Source organism: Struthio camelus, chromosome 27 (genome assembly GCF_040807025.1).
Source record: "Struthio camelus isolate bStrCam1 chromosome 27, bStrCam1.hap1, whole genome shotgun sequence".
NCBI classification, from domain to species: Eukaryota; Metazoa; Chordata; class Aves; order Struthioniformes; family Struthionidae; genus Struthio; species Struthio camelus.
Window position 1 is genome coordinate 6,891,823 of NC_090968.1, and position 21,259 is coordinate 6,913,081.

Genomic DNA, 21,259 nt, shown 5'->3' on the forward strand with positions numbered 1-21,259 from the left:
CCGCCCCCGGGTTCGGCGCGGGGAGCTGTCCCCGTTTCGCAGCACCGCTCCCGGTGCACGTCCGAGCGCGTCTCGGCGGCCGGCGCAGTCGCCCTCCCCTCTTGCGGACGGGGAAAGCGAGGCCGGCGGGCTGGCAGGGCCCTCTGCAGCGGGGCCTCGCCGAGGGGAGGCTGGGGCCGCCTGAAATCACCCTGGCGAAGCACCGCGTTGTCGTGAAGGCCGTCGTTCTGCTCAGAACAGCAGAAAACTTGAAGATAAACAGGCCAAAAAAAGGGCTCAACGAATGTCAGCGTGACCCGGTGTCAGCCACGCTGTGGGTTTTGATCTGCTGCCCATGCCTGCAGAAGCGCCGAGAGCTTTTTTCCCTCTAAAGCACTTTGATAAGTGCGTGATGTTCTCCTCCCCCTCGTGCAATTTATCCTGTAGAATTTCACACCAGGAAACAGCTTCATTACATCAACAACAGGAAGACCCCACTGATTTGTCACACAGAAAAACAGCTGTTAGTCACACATCAAGGGAATAGAGGAGGAAAAAAAATCTCACCTTTTTTTCTTTAATGTTCACGCGGTTCTTTAATGTTAATCGCTCTGCAGAGGGAAGCGAGCTACCAGGCTATTCAATAAGTAACCATCACCCAGCGAGTATCAGTTAATATCGAAGTGTCTTCCTGCTTTTCCTGCTACATGATTGCTTTAGAAAGAAAGATTAATTCCAACTTTAAAAAAGAAAACACTATTTTTATCATTGCCAGAAGTCTATATGGGTTTAAAAAAGAAAAAGCACTTGCTTGTCGTTTTACATCTTGCAGTTTTGTCAGTTGTTTTAAAACATGTCTCCTGTAATAAATAAGATCATTTTTATGCACTTGTTCTGCAGTTAGGAAAGAGGCCGTCGCTCGCGCAGCGCCGGCGGCGGCGAGGGGCGACTTGGGCGGCGCGAGCGGGCCGGGAAAGCGCTGACTTCAACACGTTTTCCTCGGCGGCGCCTGCCCAAAGGGGCCGTGGCCGCCCGGGCGCGCGCTGCCGTTATCCCGTTTGCGGCGCGGCTCACGGCAGATGATTTGGCCGGAGAAGAGCAGGGGGACAGCCAGCGGCGGAGCCGGCGGGAAGCGGTGGGGGTCCTCCGGCCCCCGCGCCGCCCCGCGGCACCTTGCCGTTGCACTGATTTGCAGTCGCGCTTCAGCTTATGCCGCTGTAATTTCCCGCGTAGGCTCTGGCGTTCAGACGCCTCGCTCCCGCCGTCCCAGCCCGAGCCGCTGGCCGAGGCTCCCCGCCGGCGCGGCAGAAGGGAGGCCCGAGCCCGGAGCCAGCCCGAGTCCGTGCCGCGGCCAGCCAAAGCTGGGAGCGACCGGCTGCACATCCGCAGCGCGAGAGCACGTTGCAGAGCTGGAGAGGGCTTTTTTGCACGGACGAAAAATAGGGAGCAGAAGCGCGCGATCCGAGCGTGGCGCAACAGCCAGCCGCGGACTGTGGCTTTCACACCGTTACTTGCTACCGAAGCGGGCAGGTAAAGGAACATACCTGACTCCCCTGGAAAACACTTTCTTTCGATGCAATCTAATAGTTAGTTATTTAATACCATAGTTAGTACGATGACTGCCTCAAAAAAGTACTTTTCTAGCCAGCGGGATTGCTGTCCCATCCATCATAGGTGACACGCTTCCTGTGTTAGTAACTCCGCAGACAGGCCTGTTATTGAGGGAGTTTTTCCAGTAGTCCCTGCACATCACTCATTTCCTCGTTTGCTTTTTTCTTCCACTCTTTAAAAATATCTGACGTACGGTGTGTGCCTTCCCCTGGAAAGCACCTTTTTGTAGCGCCTAAAGTTGGCGGGGCGAGGCCGGAAGCGTGCGCCGGGAGTGATGGACACCCTAAGCCGTGTGCTTAGCAAGGAAGCCTTGCCAAAGAGGCGCTTCCACTTGCTGGAAGATCTTGAACACGAAAGGAAAAGCGCGCTCGCCGCCCGCCGCGCTCCGCGCCTGGTGCGGGGGAAGCAGCGGTGCGGCGGCGTGCTGCCGCTGTCGGGGCTGGAGCCGGAGCGAGGCGGCGGCGGACTCTTCCCACCAAATGCCCAGTCCTGCAGCCTCTCGCACACGTTTGTTTCTGAGCGCACGGGCTGTTGAAGTCATGCCCTCCCATGAAAAACGTATGCCTAAAGTTAAGCTCGTGTTTAAGCGCTCGCTCCCGAGGGCCGGCGGAAGCAGGTCCCCCCGCCGCCGCGCTCCCGTGGGCTCCGAAAGATGTAGAGGCTCCGTTTTCAGGAGGAATCAGCGATTTTAAGCCTCTCCGCTGTGGGACGCTTCTGCTGATGTCTCCTTTGAAAAACAAGAGCTCTTTAAAAGCAGCCCAGGTTGGGCAACCCTTGGCTAGGGAGTAAAAATATCGCTAGTCATTTCGGAAAGTCTTGGCCTAAGCACTCATGAAAGCTTTTTTTTTTTGGCTTTACTTTTTTTTTTTTTTTGCAAAATGTTTTGCTCATCATTTAGAGCTCTGTGTTATTTTCACTTGGCAAGCGGTCACACGTTTTATTTGAATATCCTTTCTGAAAGCACGAGGTGACTTACCGCAGAGCTGAACTGAACACAGAAAAGTTTTATTTTCTCTCCCTCTGGTTCCTGGGCCCCTTAATGAAAATAGGACCGACACAGATTTAAAAATGAAGGATGCAATCAGAAGCAATAAGTGCCCATAACAGCGCAGAATTGAACAGGATCCATCGCTAGCTGTGATGGTCCTCTGATGAAGTTTTAATCCGGCCGATAAATGCACCCTCCAGGCATCGCTGCTTTGTGCACTCGCTTTATTGCAGCGGCTGCTGGCCGGGAAAGTCCTGCGAGCGCTGGCTTGAGCGCCTGCCGAATCGCAGTCGCTATTACACACTTGTCCCACCTTATTTTATTTTATTTTGTTAACGCAGTGTTGTTGTTGGCATACAACTTGAATTACTTGGAGGAAAGACTTTTTTTTTCTGTTTCCTTCTTAGTTGAATGGCTCCTTTGAAAGGCAGGCCTCTCCTTTCACATCGCCGTTGTCCGGATTGAATCAATCTTGCGGTCAGCTTTGGGGGGGTGGAAAAAGAAAAAAGCCTCACAAAGAGGCAAAATTGACAGGTCTGACACTCGGCGTGATTGATAGCGGTCGGAAAAGTGGGCCTTGAAGCCGGGCCGGGCCACGGCGATGCCGGCGCTCGCTGGGGGAAAGGCAGCACGGCTCTTTCCCAGAGCGCGGGCTCTGCGATGGGTGGCCGTGTGCACTTAATAATAGCAACATTGTTGTAACATAAAGCATCTGTCAGGATTTAATATGATTAATTATACATGTCTGTCTCCTGCCCCCTCCCTTCCCTCGCCCTGCCTGGGTAGGTGGGAGGAACCCGAAACCCGGCCGCCGCCGAGGAGGAGGTGGGTCCGCGGGAGCCCCCCGGCTCCCGGCATCGGGCACCCCGGCCCCGTGCACGTGGTTTGAAACCGGCCCTGCCCGAAGCTCGCTCTTCCCCAGCTGCGCAGCCAACAATTGCCATGCAATGCGCTGCTGGCAAATTATATGCCTTCAGCCAGAAGTGCATGAAAGAAAAACATGGAAATGTCAAACATCCAGAGTTATAAATATGTTCGTGGCATACCACGCCAATCCGGGAGACGGTTCCTGGGTTTTCAATAGGTAATGTGTTCCAGATAAGCCTTGATTTTAATGGTGCGGCAATGACATCACCCCAGGGCGCTGGGCAGCCCGTGCTGCGCTCCGCGGCCCGCGACCCGGCTCAGCTCAGCGCGCGGCTCGGAGCCCCGCTTGCTCGGCGCGCCGTCGGGATGCGCCGCCTCCCTCGCTGCTAAAGAAACCCCATTTCTGCTCCCGAGGGCAACGGTCCGCAGCCCCCGCGCCTTCCTGCCGTGACCCCGCTCCGGGCGTCGCTCGGCCGTCGCGCCCGGCTCCCGGGCCGGCCCCGCGAGCGCAGCTCTCGCAGCAGCCTGCTTCGAGCCGCAGCTGCAGCACGCGCCGGGCCGCCGGCCGCGGCGCCGCCGGCAGCGCCCGGCCTGGGCCGCCTCGCCCCTCCGGACGAGCCGCGGTCGAGCGCCAGGGCTTGGCAGCGCGCCTCGGCGCCTGGCGTGAGTCGCCTGGCTGGTCTCAGCGGGACGGCGGTTTCGGCCCCGGGCTGCGGATGCCCGCCGGCTGGCGAGTTTACTGCAAGGAAGCCTGATAAAGGTAACTAGGATCAGGAAGTTAATTGCCAGAAAGCTTAAATTAGCTGTACGGTGGCCTGCACTGTCACTGGGAAGTGGTGCGGGACTCTGAAAATCAAAGAAAGTGGAAAACCCCTGAGTGGAGATGGCAACATAGGGATATTTCTGCTGTGTGGGGCCCGGGCACGACCCGCCCTGCTTCGCTGCAGTGCAGGTACACCGGAGGCACACCGCTGCCAGCTGCACGTTAGCCGACGCTCACTACTTCACAAACAGCAAATGGCCTATAACGGCCAAAAGTTCCTGCTCTTCAAAATAATTCAAATGGTGGTGATTACAAAAACGTGTAAAATGAAAACGTCCGTATGCAAACTGTATCTTCCCCCATGCACAGGCAGCAGCTGCACACTATCCCGCCAGCAACCCCGTCGCTGCCCCAGTCCGCACACAGAAGCTTGGCTCTGCTACCTTTCTACCTAAAAAAACATTAAAAGTTGGTGAAAAGATTGGATTTTTCAGAGGAAAGTTCAGGCAGGCTACAAGGGTTGCAAGGCAGCGAGCAGGCAGCGCCGGGTGCCCACCACAGACTCCGGCCCCCACCTGCCTCTCCGGGACACGACGGCTGGCTCGGTCCGGCACGGGTTGGCACTGCTCTGGGCAGGGTGTCTGCAGCCCCCGCCTCGCTGGGCCCAGGGCTGGACAGGGCGCAGGGGGTGGGAGCAGGGGCTGGACTGGCCTTCGGGGGCACAGGGCTGCGCACAGGGGGCGCATGGGGCTGGGAGCTGAGTCTGGGTGCAGGGTGCAAGGGTTGGACAGGGCGCTGGGTGCAGACTGGACTGGGCGCAGGGTTAGGCTGGGTGCAGGGCACAGGCTGGGTGCAGGGCACATGGGGCAGGCTGCAGGGGCTGGGGCAGGGCACAGGGCAAGGGCAGGGTGCATGACAACAGGCACGGGGCTGGGTGCCAGGCATATCGGGTTGGGGGCTGGGCACAGGGGCTGGGCGCAGGGCACAGGCTGGGCGCTGGGCACAGGGTCTGGGTGCAGGGCACAGGGACTGGTGCAGGGCACAGGCTGTGCGCTGGGCACAGGGTCTGGGTGCAGGGCACAGGGACTGGTGCAGGGCACAGGCTGTGCGCTGGGCACAGGGTCTGGGTGCACAGCACAAGCCCTATGTGCAGTGCATCGGGTGCAGGGGCTGGTGCAGGACATGGGCTAGTGCAGGACACATGGGGCTGGGCGCTGCGCACAGGGACTGGGTGCAGGGAACAGGGACTGGTGCAGGGCATAGGGGCTGGGTGCAGGGCACAAGCCCTACGTGCAGTGCATCGGGTGCAGGAGCTGGTGCAGGGCACATGGGGCTGTGCGCTGGGCACAGGGTCTGGGTGCAGGGCACAGGGACTGGGTGCAGGGCACAGGCTGTGCGCTGGGCACAGGGTCTGGGTGCAGGGCACAGGGACTGGGTGCAGGGCACAGGCTGTGCGCTGGGCACAGGGACTGGGTGCAGGGCACAAGCCCTACGTGCAGTGCATCGGGTGCAGGAGCTGGTGCAGGGCACAGGGGCTGGGAACAGGGCACAGGAAATTGTGCAGGGCACCGGGGCTGGGGCAGGGCACCGGCTCCTGGCACCGCAGACTTTGGGTGCAGAGCCTGGTCTGGAGCACGGGCCGGCGCCGCGGGGTGCCGAGCCGAGCCGGGCGGTGTCGGGCCGAGCCGAGCCGAGCCGGGCCGGGCCGGGCCGAGCCGTGCCGTGCCGAACCGAGCCGAGCCGAGCCGGGCGGTGTCGGGCCGAGCCGAACCGAGCCGAGCAGGGCCGGGCGGTGTCGGGCCGAGCCGAGCCGAGCCGGGCCGGGCCGGGCCGGGCCGATCCCGCGTTGGCGGCGGCGGCGGCGGCGTTGGCGGCGGCGAGCCCCCCCCACCGGCGGCTCTCCCCGCCCCGGGGGCCCGGCCGGGCGCGGATTGGTGCGCGGCGCCGGCCCCCTCGGAGCGCGGCCGCCATCGGGGCTATTTGACGTGTCGGTGGGGAAGGGGAAGGGTTTTGTCTCGCCGGGGCCGCCGCCGCCGCCGCTCCGCCGCCGCCCGCCCGGCCCGGCCCGGCCCCGCGGAGCCCGGCGCGCCCGCCGCCGCCGCCCGCCCCAAATGAGCGGTGCCCCCGGCGGGCCCCGGCCGAGCACCCCGCCGAGCCGCCCGGCCGCGGCCGCCCCGTCGCCCCGGCCGCCCCCCGCCGACCCGCTGCGCCAGGCCAGCCGGCTGCCCATCCGCGTCCTGAAGATGCTCAGCGCCCACAGCGGCCACCTCCTGCACCCCGAGTACCTCCAGCCGCTCTCCTCCACGCCCGTCAGCCCCATCGAGGTGAGCGCCCCGGCCCCCCCCCCCGGCTTCCAGCTCCCCCCGAGCCCGCTCCCCCGGGCTCCCCTCTAGCCCGTTCCCCCCGGCCCCGCTCCCCCCTCGCCTGCTCCTCCGGGCTCCCCCGGCTCTCCCTAGCCCACTCGCCCCGGCTCTCCGGGCTCCCCCCTGCCCGCTCCCCCGAGCCCCCCCAGCCCGGTGCCGCTGCCCTGCTCGGTGGCTCCCGGCCCGGCGCTGCGCAGGCGGCTCCCCGCCGGCCCCCCCCCTTTCTCCCCCCCCCATCCCCCTGCCCGGCCCCGCTGCGCCCCGGGGCCGGGGGTTGTCGGGGGGGGGGGTCGGCGGGGCTGTCGGGGCCCCGCTGACCGGCGCTGCGCTCCGCTCCGCCCGCAGCTGGACGCCAAGAAGAGCCCGCTGGCGCTGCTGGCCCAGACCTGCTCGCAGATCGGCAAGCCGGACCCGCCGCCCTCCTCCAAGCTCAACGCCGTGGCCGCCGCCGGGCTGCCCGCCGCTGCCGACAAGGAGCCCGCCGCCCGGCCCGCCGCCCTCAAGCCGCCGGGCGCCGGGGACTCGCCGCCCGACGACAAGTCCAGCTTCAAGCCCTACTCCAAGGGCGGCGGGGAGCCGCGCAAGGAGGGCGGCGGCGCCGACAAGGCCGGCTTTCGGGTGCCCAGCGCCGCCTGCCCGCCGTTCCCCCCGCACGCCGCCGCCTCGCCCGGCGGCTCCCGCGGCGCCTCGCCGCAGCACGCCGACCCCAAGGGCGCCGAGGACAAGAAGGAGCCCGAGGCGGCCAAGGCCAGCCCCGACGGGGCGGGCGGGGGGCGCGGGGCCGCCGAGCCCGGGGCCCACGGCGAGCCCCCGTCGGGCCGCAAGTCGGAGCCGCCCGCCCTGCCGCCCGCCGGCCATGTGGCCCCCGTCTCGCCCTACAAGCCGGGCCACTCCGTCTTCCCCCTGCCGCCCTCCAGCATCGGCTACCACGGCTCCATCGTGGGCGCCTACGCCGGCTACCCCTCGCAGTTCGTGCCCGGGCTGGACCCCACCAAGCCGGGGCTGGTGGGCAGCCAGCTGCCGGGGGCGCTGGGGCTGCCGGGCAAGCCGCCCAGCTCCAGCCCGCTGACGGGCGCCTCGCCGCCCTCCTTCATGCAGGGATTATGCAGGGACCCGTATTGCCTGAGCTACCACAGCGCCTCGCACCTGGGCACCGGCAACTGCTCCAGCTGCGTGCACGACCCCGGCAGCCTGAAAAGCGGATACCCGCTGGTGTACCCCGCGCACCCGCTGCACTCGGTGCACACCACGCTCTCCTCCAGCGCCACCGCCAGCCTGCCCGGCCACCCCCTCTACACCTACGGCTTCATGCTCCAGAACGACCCCCTGCCCCACATATGCAACTGGGTGTCTGCCAGCGGACCCTGCGACAAGAGGTTTGCCACCTCGGAGGAGCTGCTCACCCACCTACGGACCCACACGGCCCTGCCGGGGGCCGAGAAACTCTTGGCGGGCTACCCCGGCTCCGGGCTGGGCTCGGCCGCCTCGTGCCACCTCCACCTCCCGCCCGCCGCCCCTGGCAGCCCCAACACGTTACCCGGATCCCTGTCCTTGAGGAGCCCACACACTTTGGGACTAAACAGGTACCACCCTTACGGCAAGAGCCACTTGCCCGCGGCCGGCGCCCTGCCCGTGCCGTCCTTGCCAGCCGCCGGACCTTACTACTCGCCATACGCGCTCTACGGCCAAAGACTAACTTCAGCTTCTGCACTCGGATATCAGTAGCTACCGCAGCCCCTTCCCCTTCTCCAGCCTCCTCCTCCCCCGAGCCCTCCTGGGACTCTGTATTTATTTACTGTATGTTAGCTTAAAGCTGGGAATATAAGTGCATTAATACACCAATGAATCAATGGTATGCAAAAAGTCTGTGTCCAAAAAACAAAAAAAAAACAAAAAAAAAGAAAAGAAAAAAGAAAAAAAACCTTTACTTTGCAGGTGTGGGGCTTTTCTTTTTCCCTTCTGTTTCTCTGGATTTTTTTTCCCCTCCCCTTCTTGTTTTTCCCCCCCGAGGAATTCTTGCATGACTCTCGACACACAAAAAGAAACGTTTCCTCCTCCTCCCCCTCCTCGTTTATCGTTCTGGAATTCAGTTTCTCTTCGTTTGTAAAGTTGACAGATGTAATTTTTTTTATTATTATTATTTTTTTTTTTTTTTTAAATGTGCTTTGGGGACGGGGGTGGCTCCGGGAGGGAGGAAGGCAGAAGGCCCGGCCCTGCTGAGCCGGCAGCTCTCTCCGTCCCCGTCCCCGTCCCCGTCGGCGGCGGAGCGCGGCCCCGGCGCCGAGGGCAGGAGGACGACGGCGGGGCCGCCAAGAGCCCCGGAGGAGCGGCCACCCTCGCCCCCGCGGACGGAGCAGCGCGGGGCGCCGGGAGGGCTGCCAGCGCTTGGGGTGCGCAGAGCTCCGGCTGGGTAAGTCTTATTTTGTTAATAAATGAATACTTGGCTATATCCGCCCTGTGGTGTGGTCTGTCTTCCGTCCCGCCGCGGCGGGCTCCGAGCACCATCTAGCGGCAGCGGCGCTGGGCGGCCGGAGCCCCGCTCGGGGGGTCCCGGCGCGGAGCTGGCGCGGCCGGCTGCGCGGAGCTGCCGCGGCCGGCGGGGAGGGCGCCGGGCGTGCCGGTGCGGGGCAGCGTCGAGGAGGCTGTTGGAGGCGGCGCGGGTGCGGAGCGCGACCCCTCCCCGAGCTGCGGCCCCGCGGGCGGTTTTGCGGCTGGGGCTGCAGCGGACGGGGCTGGGGAGGGGGCGCCGCGCCTGCCCGCGCCCTCTCGTCCCCCCCGTCCGGCCGTGCGCGCAGGCCGCAGCCGGCGTCGGCGCTGGGCTCAGGCTGGCGGCTGCGCGCCGCAGCGGGGGAGGCAGAGCCGCGGCCGCTTTGTCCCTCCGAAGGAAAGGCCTGGCCCGGAGCCGGGCTGCCGGCTGGCACGGCGTCGCCCGAAGCGCCGCGTGCTCCCGCTGCCCCCCGGGGCTTTGCTCCGTTGCGTTTTGGGCGAGTCGTGCCGTTAATCCCGGCTCATCACCCCCTCTGCCTTGCCTTATGCCCCGTGCTCCCTTTCCTTTGTGTCCTTGGAGCTGAAAACACCGCCGCGCTTCAGCCAGGGGCCTGTTTTGCCGATGTGATTTTTATTTGTTCTGCCTGCCGGCGCGGCCGGGGGCGCGAGGCCGACGGGGCCGGGGCGCGGTGGGCGCAGGCGGCCGGGAGCGCAAGGCCGATGGGGCCGGCGGAGGCTCCGGGCTGGTTTCTCCGGGCAGTGGTGCTGGCATTGGCGAGCGCTCCGGGCCGCGCGTCCGGTGGGCGCTGGCAGCTCCCCCTCGCTCAGCCGCGCACCCAGCTCTGGTCCGTCGGTCCGTCCGTCCCCAAAGGGGGCTGCCCCCCGGATGGGTCGCGCTCCCCCGGGCAGGCTGTTTGCAGGGCGAGAGCCTGGAAATTGCGGAGCAGGGCTCGGAGCAGCCCCGGCCTGGCTCGGCGCTGGCCGGCAGGCGTTTTCGGTGCGCGCCGGGCTGCGGCAGGGGGAGGCAGGGGCGGCCAGGCCCCCGCTGGGTGAGCGGCTCGGTGTCCCCGCACCCGTCGGCAGCCTCGTGCCCCCAGCCGCCCCGGTGCCAGCTCGGGGCGCTCCCCGCGCCCCCCCGCCGGGGACGCCGCTCCGGCGCGGCGCGGCGCCGGGGAAGGCTGCCGGGGGTGCGTTCCCGGCGCGGCCAGGGCTCGGGCCGCCCGCCCGCTCCCGGCGCCGCGGCGGGCACCCCCCCCGGGAATGGTTTTTCCCCCTCCCTGAAGACTGCAGCACTGGGGCCAGGACGTGGAAACACTGCAAAGTATCGCCCGATCCCAGTCAGCGCGCCGGGACTTTATCTGCTAGGAAATGATTGTGTTGCCAATATTATTAAATAACTCCCGAGCTAATGTATGCCCAGGTTGCTGCAGGATTCATTTTATAATAAGAGCACTGGGATGCACTTTATTAATCATTCTGTCTAACAACCTGCGCTCCACAGTTTCGGTTTGATTTGATTCAATCCTGTCTTTCTGCAAAATATATGGCTGAGTGGGTCGGATAATGTATGGCTTAATTTAGAGTTGTATGGGTTTGAATTACCATTTTCATAATGTGCTGTGCATTAATGTGTTGCATCATTTACACAGAAAAAACGCGTGAGGTTTCAAACCTCTCCAGGAAGCGAAAGTCACCGAAAGGGAACGCAGAGCAGCAACAAAAAAGGGGCCTTTCAAAGCCAGCTGGCGGGGGTCCTTTTCGGGGCGCGAGGCGGGGTAGGGAGCAGGCCGGGGCTCGGGTGACACAGGTGGGTGTTGGTACACCGGGAAAGGCGCGTTGGAAGCGGTGTTGGCAGCAAGCGGCTCCCCTCCCTATTGCATAACAACAACTTTTGCAGCCAGGCTGGCTTGCAGGAGACCTCCAGCGGTTGACTCTCAGGTGACCCTGGTCCCAGCGCTCTCCCGCGGACGGCTATAATAACACCAGCTGTCAGTTACTCCGGCTCTGACTGAGGAGGAAAAAGCACTGATTATCCAAATACAGTCATTAAAGGGGAAATGTGTTTTTAGGACTGTCAGAGTGATTAATGAGGGTTAGCAATCCTTGCAAATGCACTTGTTTAGTCTAACTGGCAGCCTCTATTTTCCTATTGATTTATTGCAGCAGTTGCTGAGGCCGCAGTGTGTGCGGAAGGAGGCAGGACGCTTCGCAACTGTGCGCTGTTTAAACGGGAAACCTGCAGGGCTGTGTCGTGTGCGGCCGAGGGGGGATCGGGCGAAGCGCGCGGCGCAGCAGCCGGCGAACAAAGGCGACATTATGCCTTGCGCCGGGGACGGCACGGCTCGGCCGCGCGCGCCGAGCGGCTCCGCCGGGCTGCCCGCCTTATAAATATCCCCCTCTGCCGAGCTCGACGTCCCCCCGAGCGCAGAGGAGCTCTCCCCCTAATAAATACGTGGATGAAAGAGCGAGGCCGCGTTTTGGTTGTTGCTTTCCTTCCTCTGCTGCACACAAACGCCCGATGGCTTTGAGGCAGCGCAGGGGGCTCTGCCGGCAGCGCGGAGCGTCGCGGGAGCCCGCCGGGCACGCCGCCCGCGCCGGAGCAGCTCGGCTCGGGATGCCGCCGCCGCTGACCAAAGCGAGGGCGGGCGAGACGTTTCTGAGCGGCATAAAGCAGCTTTTCTTTCCGCGTTAGCCCTGACGGAGGCCCTGGAGAAGAGGGGCTCCGCGCGCGTCCCCGGCGCGCCAGAGCTTCGCTTCAGGGGATGCTCGGTGCCGAGCGGGGCGCAGGCAGGGCAGGGCCGGGGCGAGCAACGGGCGACGCCGGGCGGACGGGTGCAACGCCTCGGCGCGCCCTCCCTGCCCGCCGGCCGCAGCGCTCCTCGGCAGCGCGACGCCGGGCGCGGGACGCGCAAGGCAGAAGGACTCGGGAGGGAAGGAGCGAGAACGGGCGTCCTGTGGTTTCCTGCAGCCGGTTTCGGCAGCGAGGCAGCACGAGCAGGAGGCCGGCGGCGGCCCTGGCCAAGAGCAAAGACCTCGAGATGCTCCGAGTCTCCGAGGCCGAAGCCCGCGATGACCACGAAAGCCGCAGGTGGGAGAAGCTTTTGATGCGGCGCTAGGTGCCGGCTGCGGAGTTACAGCTGCCCATCCCGGCTGCGCGGTGCGAGGGCGCCCAGCCGCTCACGCCGGCCCGCTGGCATCGTCCCCGCCAAAACCGCACCGTTTTTCTGGCCGTCACCGAAGAGGCCGCGGGGCGCCCCAGCACGTGGCTGGGCTGCTCCTCCGCGCCGCGCGCCCAGGCTTCCCCGGAGACGCCTGCCAGCGGTGCTGCTCGCCCCCGTGACGCATGGGTAAGAGTTATCTCTCTGCTTAGTGTCGTGACGAATAACTGAAGAGCCGCAGTTCGGCATACGCAAGTGCCGGGGGGAGGCGCTCGGCTGACAGCTCCGTTTGCGGCGTGCTTTCCTCCGGCTCCGCTCGCAATAACCAAATTTCCGCAATGTTTTGTAACGCGGCGTTTACGGAAACCCCTCGGAGCAGCTTCGCTGCGGCTTCACCGCCGCTTGCGGCGCCGTGCACGAGGCCGGCCGGCGCAGGTGCCCGTGCCGGGGCAGACGGCGGGCCGCCGCCGCGCTGGGCTGAGCGGGGCCGCCGCCACCTGCAAACGCCTCGCCTGCCCGCGCGCCGGGAGCCGGCGCCTGGCCCCGGGGCCCTGCCGCAGCCGGCGAAGCAGGAGGCGGGCGAAGGACGCGCGCGCGGCGTGCCGGCCCCGGTGAGCAGCCGCGGCAGCTTCAGCCGCTTTCGGCGTCGCCGGCAAATCCGGCCTCCTGCCCCGCGGCCTCGTGCATCTCGCAGGAGGCGGTAGGAGAGGCTGCTGCCGGTTGGGAAAAGGAGATGGGGAGCCCGGGGGATTTAAGGCCCCCGCCCGCAGCGGGTCCCCTGGGACGGACGGATGCGCGGGTGGGTGGGCGGCTCTGGGAAGGCAGGCAGCTGAGGTGCACTTTCTGCATTTTCCTCTTCCTTGGCTTGCTAAATCGTTGCTGGGGCGATGGTTGCCTTCGCTCGGGTTCGGCGCGGGGATGGCGGCGGGACGGCGGCCCGGTCCGCTTTCCCGGGGGGAAGAGTCCCCGACGGGAGCCGAGCTGCTGACCTCTCTCAGGCACAAAGCGGTCTAGTGTTTTTAAGAAAATCATGGCTCGACCGGCCCTGGTAAGGAGCCCTGCATGGCAGGGGTGGGAGCAGGAGCTCCCGCCCCCGCCCTTGAGAAAGTGGCCGAAAAGACCTTGGTTCCTTCTGGCGTTTTCGCACGTTTCGTAGGTTGTGACTGAATTTCCTCCTAGGAGCAACTGCTTCGGGAGCGTCTGCTCGGCGGGTGTCGCGCTCGTTCCTCCAGCTGCAGAAACGTGTTATGCCCTTGACTGCTGCTTTGATCATTCCCAAACTTTTATGACTTAAATAAGCTGGCGCAGCATCGGCACGCAGATGGGGGGACCCTGCTGCACGCGCTAATCGGTTCGAGCGCCCGCCGGCGCAGCGCCGCCATCGCGCCAACCCGCCGCTCGGCCGGTAAACCTCCCTTCCACCCCAGCGCCGCCCCGGAGCGACGAGCCAAGAGCAAAGGCCGGCGGCGGCAGGGCGAGCCCCGGGTTATGGCAGGGGCGGCAGCCGCTCGCTCTGCAAAAGCCCCGGCTCCAGGAGTCGCGTTATCTTGCCTGAAGTTCTTCCTTCACGCGAAAAAAAGAGCTCGCAGCCCTTCCAGCTGGAGAGCAAACTCGCGGTGTTTGGGCCTGTGGTGTTGTTTTCGGGGTCTGACTCACGCTGCTCGAACGCCTGAGGCTGGCGCGCAGCAGCGGCCGGTGGCCTCAGCCCCTTCCCTCGCCCGCGGTGGCGCCCCGCGTGCGGGCGGTGCCGGCATGACCAGCGCAGGATGGGGCCCGGGCCACCCGCGGGGCTGCGAGCGCGGGGCAGAGCCTGGACCGCTCCGCGTGCCGGGCGGCGAGGGCTCGGGGGGCTCGGGGGGGGGACGGCTCGGCTGGGTCCAGCCGGCCTCTGCTCGGCCTCTGCTCCGGGATGCAGCCTGCTTTGCACGCCGCTTGCACGACGCCCCGTCTCCCACGCTGCGCGACGCTTGCACCAGGCCCCATCGCCCGCGCTGCTCGCAGCTCACACGATGCTCCCTCTGCACGGTTTCCTGCGTGCAAGCCATGTGCGCGCCGCTCGCCCTGCGCGCTCTCCCGTGTCGTACGCTGCGTGCGCCCCGCTCGCCCTGGCTCCGTGCAGGGCGCTCTCGCTGCTCCATCTCCCGTGCCACGCGGGGGCCACCGCCGTCCCCCCGTCACCTGCCTCCCGTGCCCATCGCCACCCCGGCGCGCTCATGCTTGCGCTCTGCCCGTGCCCTCGCCCCCGGTCGCTGCAGCCAACAGCCCTTTTATCCCTCCTGTAGGTAGGGCCGGAGCCGCCGGATGCCCTCAGGCCCCGGTGCGAGCGGCCGCGGCCCCCGGGGCCCCTCGCACAGAGCGGCCTTGTGTGTCAGAGCCCCTTAACGGCCAGATGGATGAGACGCTGCGAGAAGGGCCCGGCGCGTTTTCAACTCTATTTTGGGTGAAAACACTTCTTGAAAGATCTTGAAAGGAGCTGGCAGCTTGGTAGTTCGAATGATTAATGAGGGCTGGCTCTGCCGGGCGGATTTCTTGCGCCGTGCCAGCGGCGGCCGGTCCAGCAGCCCCGAGCACGCGGCTGCGGCCCCCGCGCCGTCCCCCGCCTTCCCGGAAACGACACCCGCGCGACAGGCCCCGCATATGGAAAAAGTTAAATATAAATTACTGCTGAAAGAGGCCTAGCTGAGCGGAGTTAGTTAAAGATGTTTATGGATTCAGAAACACGGGCCTGCATATGTATTTAAAGATGACAAATGTGATTCAATAAGTAAAGAATTTCTCTGTGGGCTGAGGCAGGACCCGGGGCGGCTCAGGCGCTCGGTGGGGCTCGCTGCCGCTGCCACTGCAGCTCCATAAATCTGCGAGACGGGCTCCTTTCTTCCCCCTTTCAGGCAGGTCTGGCTTTATTTTTATGTTTTTCAGGGTCTGGCTGAGTCGCTCCCCGTGCCGGTGGTGAGGCGGCTCCTTGCCCAGACCCCTCCGGGCACGCCGTCCCAGCCCTCCGCTCGCCCGCCGCCCGCTCCGTCTCCCTCCATGCCCGGGGTCTGCTTTCCTGCCCCCGGCTCGTCTTTGCTTCCTGGTCCTTGACTTTTAAGCCGAAATGCGCCCAGGGAGCCGTGGCCGGTTCCCGCGCTGGCAGCTCCTGCGGGAACGCCGGGGCTCGGTTTCCCGCGCGGCGCCCGCCCCCGCGGGAGCCTCCCCGCGGCAGAGCTCTGCCGCCCGGCCACGACGCCGGCACAAGCCGCTCGCCCCGCTCGTCCCTCCCCGGGGCCCAGCCTGCCGGCGGCTCGGAAAACGGCCCCTGCAGCAGCCCCCGGCCGGCCCGAGCCGTGCGGCCCCGCCAGAGGAGGCTCGGGCAGCGGGGCCGCCCGGTCCCCGCAGCGGTGGGGGGCTGCAACGGGAGCAGCCGCGAAGGCCCCCCCCGTGCCCGGCCTCGCCGGTTGCTCTCCCCGGGGAGCTGTGCTCTGAGCAGTGACCAGACCCTTCGGCGCTGTCAGGGAATGATTAACGACCAACAACCTCGAAATTGCCCCGATTGCCAGTTTGGGTGTTGTTTGCACCGACGTGTAATGAGGGTGGATGTGCTCGTGCCGAGCGCTTTGCTGGGCAGCTGTGCAGCCCCCGCCGGCGCGGTGCCGGGGCCGCGTGGTCCGGCTGAGCCGCGCATCGCACCCCGCGCACCGCACCCCGCTCCGCGCCAGCTGCACCCGCCTTGCGCCCTGAAACGCCAGGGAGGAAATGCTGCTTCGGGGCGCAGAGCGAGGCAGGACTCCTCCGTCCCCCCAGCCCGGGGCAGTTCCCCCCTCCCACCCCTGCAGACGGTGGCTCTTCAGTGTCTCGGGGAGATAACGAAGAGAAACGGTGCAAACCCGAGCCGTGGTCCGGCTGCTCCGGCTGCAGCACAGGGCAGGGGGTGAGTGCCAAATTCAGGGCAGCAAAGCCCGGCGAGCCAGCAGGCTCCGCAGGCGGCACGGGACGGGCCCCTCGGCGGCTCCTCCGCGCGGGGCTCGCGGGAAGAGCCTTCCCGTGGGGTCCGCGCCTGGCCGGGCTCCGGACCGACGGCCACATTCCTTCGTCCTGATTTTATTCGTTAGCAGCGTTTGGCCGGGACACAGAGACAGCTAATGAGGGACTGAGTTTATTGCAGTTTGATTTTTCTGTTAAAACAATACAATAAAATAAATGCACTTGGAAATCTGGTACGTGTTTGTACATAGTAGATTTATGGCTCTGGAGGCTTCCAGAGCGACGCAGCCTTTCATTCCCTTCCTTATTGGAACAGATCGTATTGCAGAGTTTAAAGGGCTCTGGAGCTGTGATTTATTTGAAGGGAGAAACAAGGGAAATCCAACTATCTGTTCTCTGGCTCAGATCATCCAGTGACTCCCCGGCCAAGGGAATGCATCTGCACCTCCTCCACGGATTTTTCCTGTCGCTCGCCTTATCCCGCTCTAAATATATCGCTGCGACACAGCTGCCTCCTGCCCGGGGCTTCAGCACCTCGCCGAGGCTTCCCCGGCCCTTCCCGGAGTCCCACAAATAAATCAGCCGCTCGGAGCCGTTCGTGAGCATCCCGGAGCCGGCGGGGTCGCGGACGCCGCTTCCGCCGGCGTAACCGGCCGCGCTCGCCGGGCTGCGCAGGGCCGCGCGGCGGCTTGGTTCAGAGCAGGGACTCTGGTTTTTATCTCGACGATCGGGCTGTAAATCCCTGCCGCTGGCCTCTGCTTCCTCTCCGGGAAGCCCTCTCCCCTCCGCCTTCCCCGGCGCCCCCGGGCCCGGCGCGTACGCAGCCCCCGGGGGCGGAGCGCAGCTGCTTGGATTGAAGTCAGGATCCCTGCCGGAAAACTTTTCTCGCGCGCTTCCTAAATAGCCAGCCGGGATCTTGCTGCTGCTGCGGCCACCGGCGGGATCCTCCCGGGCGCCGCCGAGGGCTTTTCCCTCTGGGAGCACCGACCGCGAGGTGCCGGAGGAGGGAGCCGGGGTTTCCCGCGCCGCGGGGCGGCGGCGGCCAGCACCCCACGGCGGTCGCGGGGCGTCTGGAGCGTCGCAGCACCGGCGGGCTGGATGCACCGGTGCCGAAAGCCTCCCAAACCTCCAGCCATCGGCAGCGGCGCATCCCGGCCCGCGCCGCTCCTCCGGGGCTCCCGCCCGGCGGCAACGGCCAAGACCGTCCGCTCGTGCCCAAAGGCCTTTTGCCAAAGCGTGCGGCATGTGCGAACAAGAATTCTCCCCGTTTCCTCCAGATTTTGGTGCAAATTCCCTCCTGCTCGTCTCCAGGCCCGGGGGTATTCAGCGGTGATGAGGAAGGGCGCCGCTGGCAGCCCGCGTCCCCGAGCCGGGGCCGGGCTGGGAAGCACCGATGCTCTTTTCTCCCCCTCCAAGAGGCGTGAAGGAGCGGGCTGGGGTCGCTCGCACCGCAGCCCCCTCGGCTGCCAGGCAGGTGAAGGGAGCGCGGCTCCAGCGCGGGGCGCTTTCCCCCTCCTTGGCAGACGGGTGCCGGGTGCCGCTCACGCCCCCTGCTCTGCCCCAGGGGCAGGTCCGAGCGCTGAGTCTCGTGCATGCTTTGGGAAAATCCACTTTCTTCCCCTGGAGAAATTGCAGTTTCTAAGTGCCGTTAGTCATTTTCCTTTAAAAAACCAGCATGAGGGGCTGGAAACATTGCTCCTTTCTTTCCTGGGAAGATGACCTGGCATCCTGGCATCCGGCCACGGGGCTGGCCTCGGGAGCACCAAGGGGAGGAAAGCCTCCGTCCGGGCAAGGTGCCCTCCGGCGGTGCCAGGCCGCGGCGTGTCCCCGGTGCCCGACGCCGCGCGGCGACTCCGCCGGGATGCTCCGCGTCCCCGTCCCGTCCCGTCCCGCCCGGGGGGAGCCAAGCTGAGCCCCGCGGGGCCGGGACGGCGTGCGGCCGGGTGCGGGAAAGCGCAGTGCGTCGTCGCCCTTTTCCCGGCGCCGCGAGGCTCTTCCGGCGGGGACGCTCCCGCGGGAGCTCGCCCGGGCCGGCGGCCGTCCCGCAGCGCCGGCAGGGCCGCGACGCCAGCCTTGCTCTCCGCGCGCCCTCCGCGCCCCTCGAAATACCTCTGACATGAAATAAGCCTCCTTATCGCCCGGCGAGCGGGGCGCCGGCAGGCAGCGAGTCAAGGAAAACTCTCCCGGCCGTGATTGCGGCGCGGGTGAGCGGGGGCACGGAGCGCAGGCGGGCCCTTCCCTGGTTTCCAGCGCAGGACTGTCAGCGGATGATTAATGGCTAACGCCAGAGACCTGCCTGGATTGCCAAGTGCTGTATTGTTAGCGCTGACATGTAACGAGCCCGGACATACTTTAACACAATTCTGCACCGTAATCTGCAAATAACGTTTGATAGACTTAATTTGTTAAGTATTTTTCCCTCCGCCCCCACCCCCTCTCCCCACTTTCATTCCCTTTCACACCCCAGCGCGCAGGGACCCAGCCAAGGGGCCGCCCGGCCATGCCGAGCTGAGCCGAGCCGAGCTGAGCCGAGCTGAGCCGAGCCGAGCTGAGCCGAGCCGAGCCGAGCTGAGCCGAGCCGAGCTGAGCCGAGCCGAGCTGAGCCGAGGCGAGCCGGCTTTTTATGCCTTTCCAGCCCTGCACACGTTCGGCTCGCTGCAGAGCGCTGCATTTCACCCGGGTGTTTGCAGCCAGTGCCAGCTGCCAGGCTGCGGGACCCTCCAGCCTCCTGCGACCGGCCCGTGCGCGCGGGCAGCTTCTCGCCGCGGTGCCCGATCCCGAGCGTGCGGCCAGGCAGGAGGGAGGCCGGCGGGCGCTGCCGAACGCTTCGCCCCCGCCCTGGCTGCCATCGGGGCGCCTTTTCCCGCGGTGCCGATGCCCCAAGACCGGCAGCGCCGTGGGAAGCGGGTGCTGCTGGGAGCCTCCCGGCAGCCTTCTGGCAGTGCCCACTCCGCGTGCCCGGCCGCACCGCCGCTTGCTGCATGTCTCCACGGGGAGGCTTCTTTTTTTTATTTTTATTTTTATTTTCCACCGCTGTTCACAACTGTCAGGCGGTGATTAATGGCCAGCAGGTCCGAAATTGCCTTTATTGCCAGCTCGGCATTGTTGCCGGTGACAGTTAACGAGGTTGGACAGAATTCTACACCACGCTTTACGTGGGGTCTCGGATTTGCCTCCTGCAGAGCTTGCCGCCGCCGCCAGCTTTTGTGCACAGAGCGACAGGAACAGCCCCGTTCCCGGGCCAGCGGGCACGGCCTGCGCCCCCGGTCCGCCCACTGCAGCCCGCTGCTGCCCTGCCAGCTGCCTGTCTGTCCATCCAGCCAGCCGTCCATCCATCCGGCTGTCCATCCATCCGTCCAGCTGTCCATCCATTTGGCCGTCCATCCATCCATCCGTCTGTCCATCCAGCTGCCCATCCATCTGTCTGTTCATCAATCCATCCATCCGTCTGTTCGTCCATCCATCCATCTGTCCGTCTGTCCATCCATCCGTTCAGCTGTCCATCCATTCGGCCGTCCATCCATCCATCCGTCTGTCCATCCAGCTGCCCATCCATCTGTCTGTTCATCAATCCATCCATCCGTCTGTTCGTCCATCCATCCATCTGTCCATCCATCCAGCTGTCCATCCATCTGTCCGTCTGTCCATCCATCCGTCCATCTGTCCATCTATCTGTCCATCTGTCCATCCATCCATCCATCTGGCTATCCATCCATTCATCCGTCCATTCATCTGTCTGTCCATCCATCCGTCCATCCATCCACCCATTCATCTCTCCGTCCATCCGTCCATCCATCCATCCATTCATCCATCCATCCATCCACCATCCGTCCATCTGTCCACCTGCCCATCCGTCCTTCCATCTGTCCGTCCATCCATCTGTCCGTCCATCCATCCGTCCGCCTGCCTGCCCGTCCTTGCCGACAGCCGCGCAGGGGCAGCAGAGAGGCGATGCAATAAAAAAATCACCCAGCTGTTGGAGGGGGGACGGGGGTGACTTTTGCAGCCCTCCTGCTGCAGACAGGCTGGAGACGGCGGCGTTAACACGGGCGCTTCAAAGACCTTCCAACTTGTCTCAATTAAACTTCGCAGTAAAACCCGCGGAACATTTTTATACGGGCTCCACGGCAGCGGGACGGGGAGGGGGATGAAAAAGTTTTCCAGTGCTGGAGAGCAGTGGATGCAATAAACCGTTTGTTCATGTAAAAAAGTCCTTGCTGTTAAAAACCAGAGAGAGTCGCAGCACAGACACCACTTAATGTTCCTGGCCCGAGGTCTGAAAGTAATGATTTTTGGCTATTTTTTTCAGGATTATTACAAATAATATTTACCTTTGTGCTAGCTCACATCTTGATACTGTTAAACACGTGGCCACAGATGGTTTCCCACTCAGGGTAATGACACAGCTCTGATGTTATGAAGTAAAACCCGGCCTGCAAGCCAGAACACCCCACATTTAAAAATCTATTACTTTCCAATATTATATGAATGTAGTTTGCTTCAGCTCAGAGCAATTTCCTAGTTTACCCTTATTAAACTGAGAGGGGGCTGAGCAGAGGTTCTTGATTTATGAAACACATACTAGATTCATTAAAACCTTTAAAGATTTAATACATTTTATCAAGGCCTTAAATCTGGGCAAGCATTTAAAAAAATCTAATACAGGGTGTATTTCATCTCTGGCGCCCTTTTGCGCTTATTTAAGAGCTGTAAAATTTGGATTGACAAATATTGCAGGTATTTCATTCTTTATTTCTAAATGGTGCTGAATCCTTCTGACAGGCTTGTTATATATAACCCTAGGAGATCTATCAAGTGTAAAGATCAAATTATTCTATATTGACATTTTATATGTCTCTCTTATGTTTTTTAAGTCCCCTTCAACAATTATAGATGCAGAAGATTTAATATATTTTTGCATGGTCTGTCACTTTTCCGATTATTGCTCCTCTGTCTGGGCCAAACACGCATCCAAATAGGGAACAGCTTTTTTTAAACCGCCGGCAGCGTCCGCCTGTTGAGCCAGGAGGAGAGGCCACGATGGGCTGAGGTGGCCTGTCCCTGTGCCTGGGGCCGGGGC

The 21,259-nt window shown here is 64.0% G+C and overlaps 1 protein-coding gene across 1 annotated transcript; it reads left to right on the plus strand.

Annotated features, from left to right (window-relative positions):
* The first annotated feature begins 6,319 nt into the window (after nucleotides 1-6,319).
* ZNF703 (zinc finger protein 703) lies at nucleotides 6,320-9,010 on the plus strand. The gene is made up of 2 exons (XM_068920884.1): nucleotides 6,320-6,532; nucleotides 6,917-9,010. Exons 1-2 carry the CDS (start codon nucleotides 6,320-6,322, stop codon nucleotides 8,294-8,296), a joined length of 1,593 nt encoding a protein of 530 aa, XP_068776985.1. The 3' UTR covers nucleotides 8,297-9,010.
* Nucleotides 9,011-21,259: the final 12,249 nt, after the last annotated feature.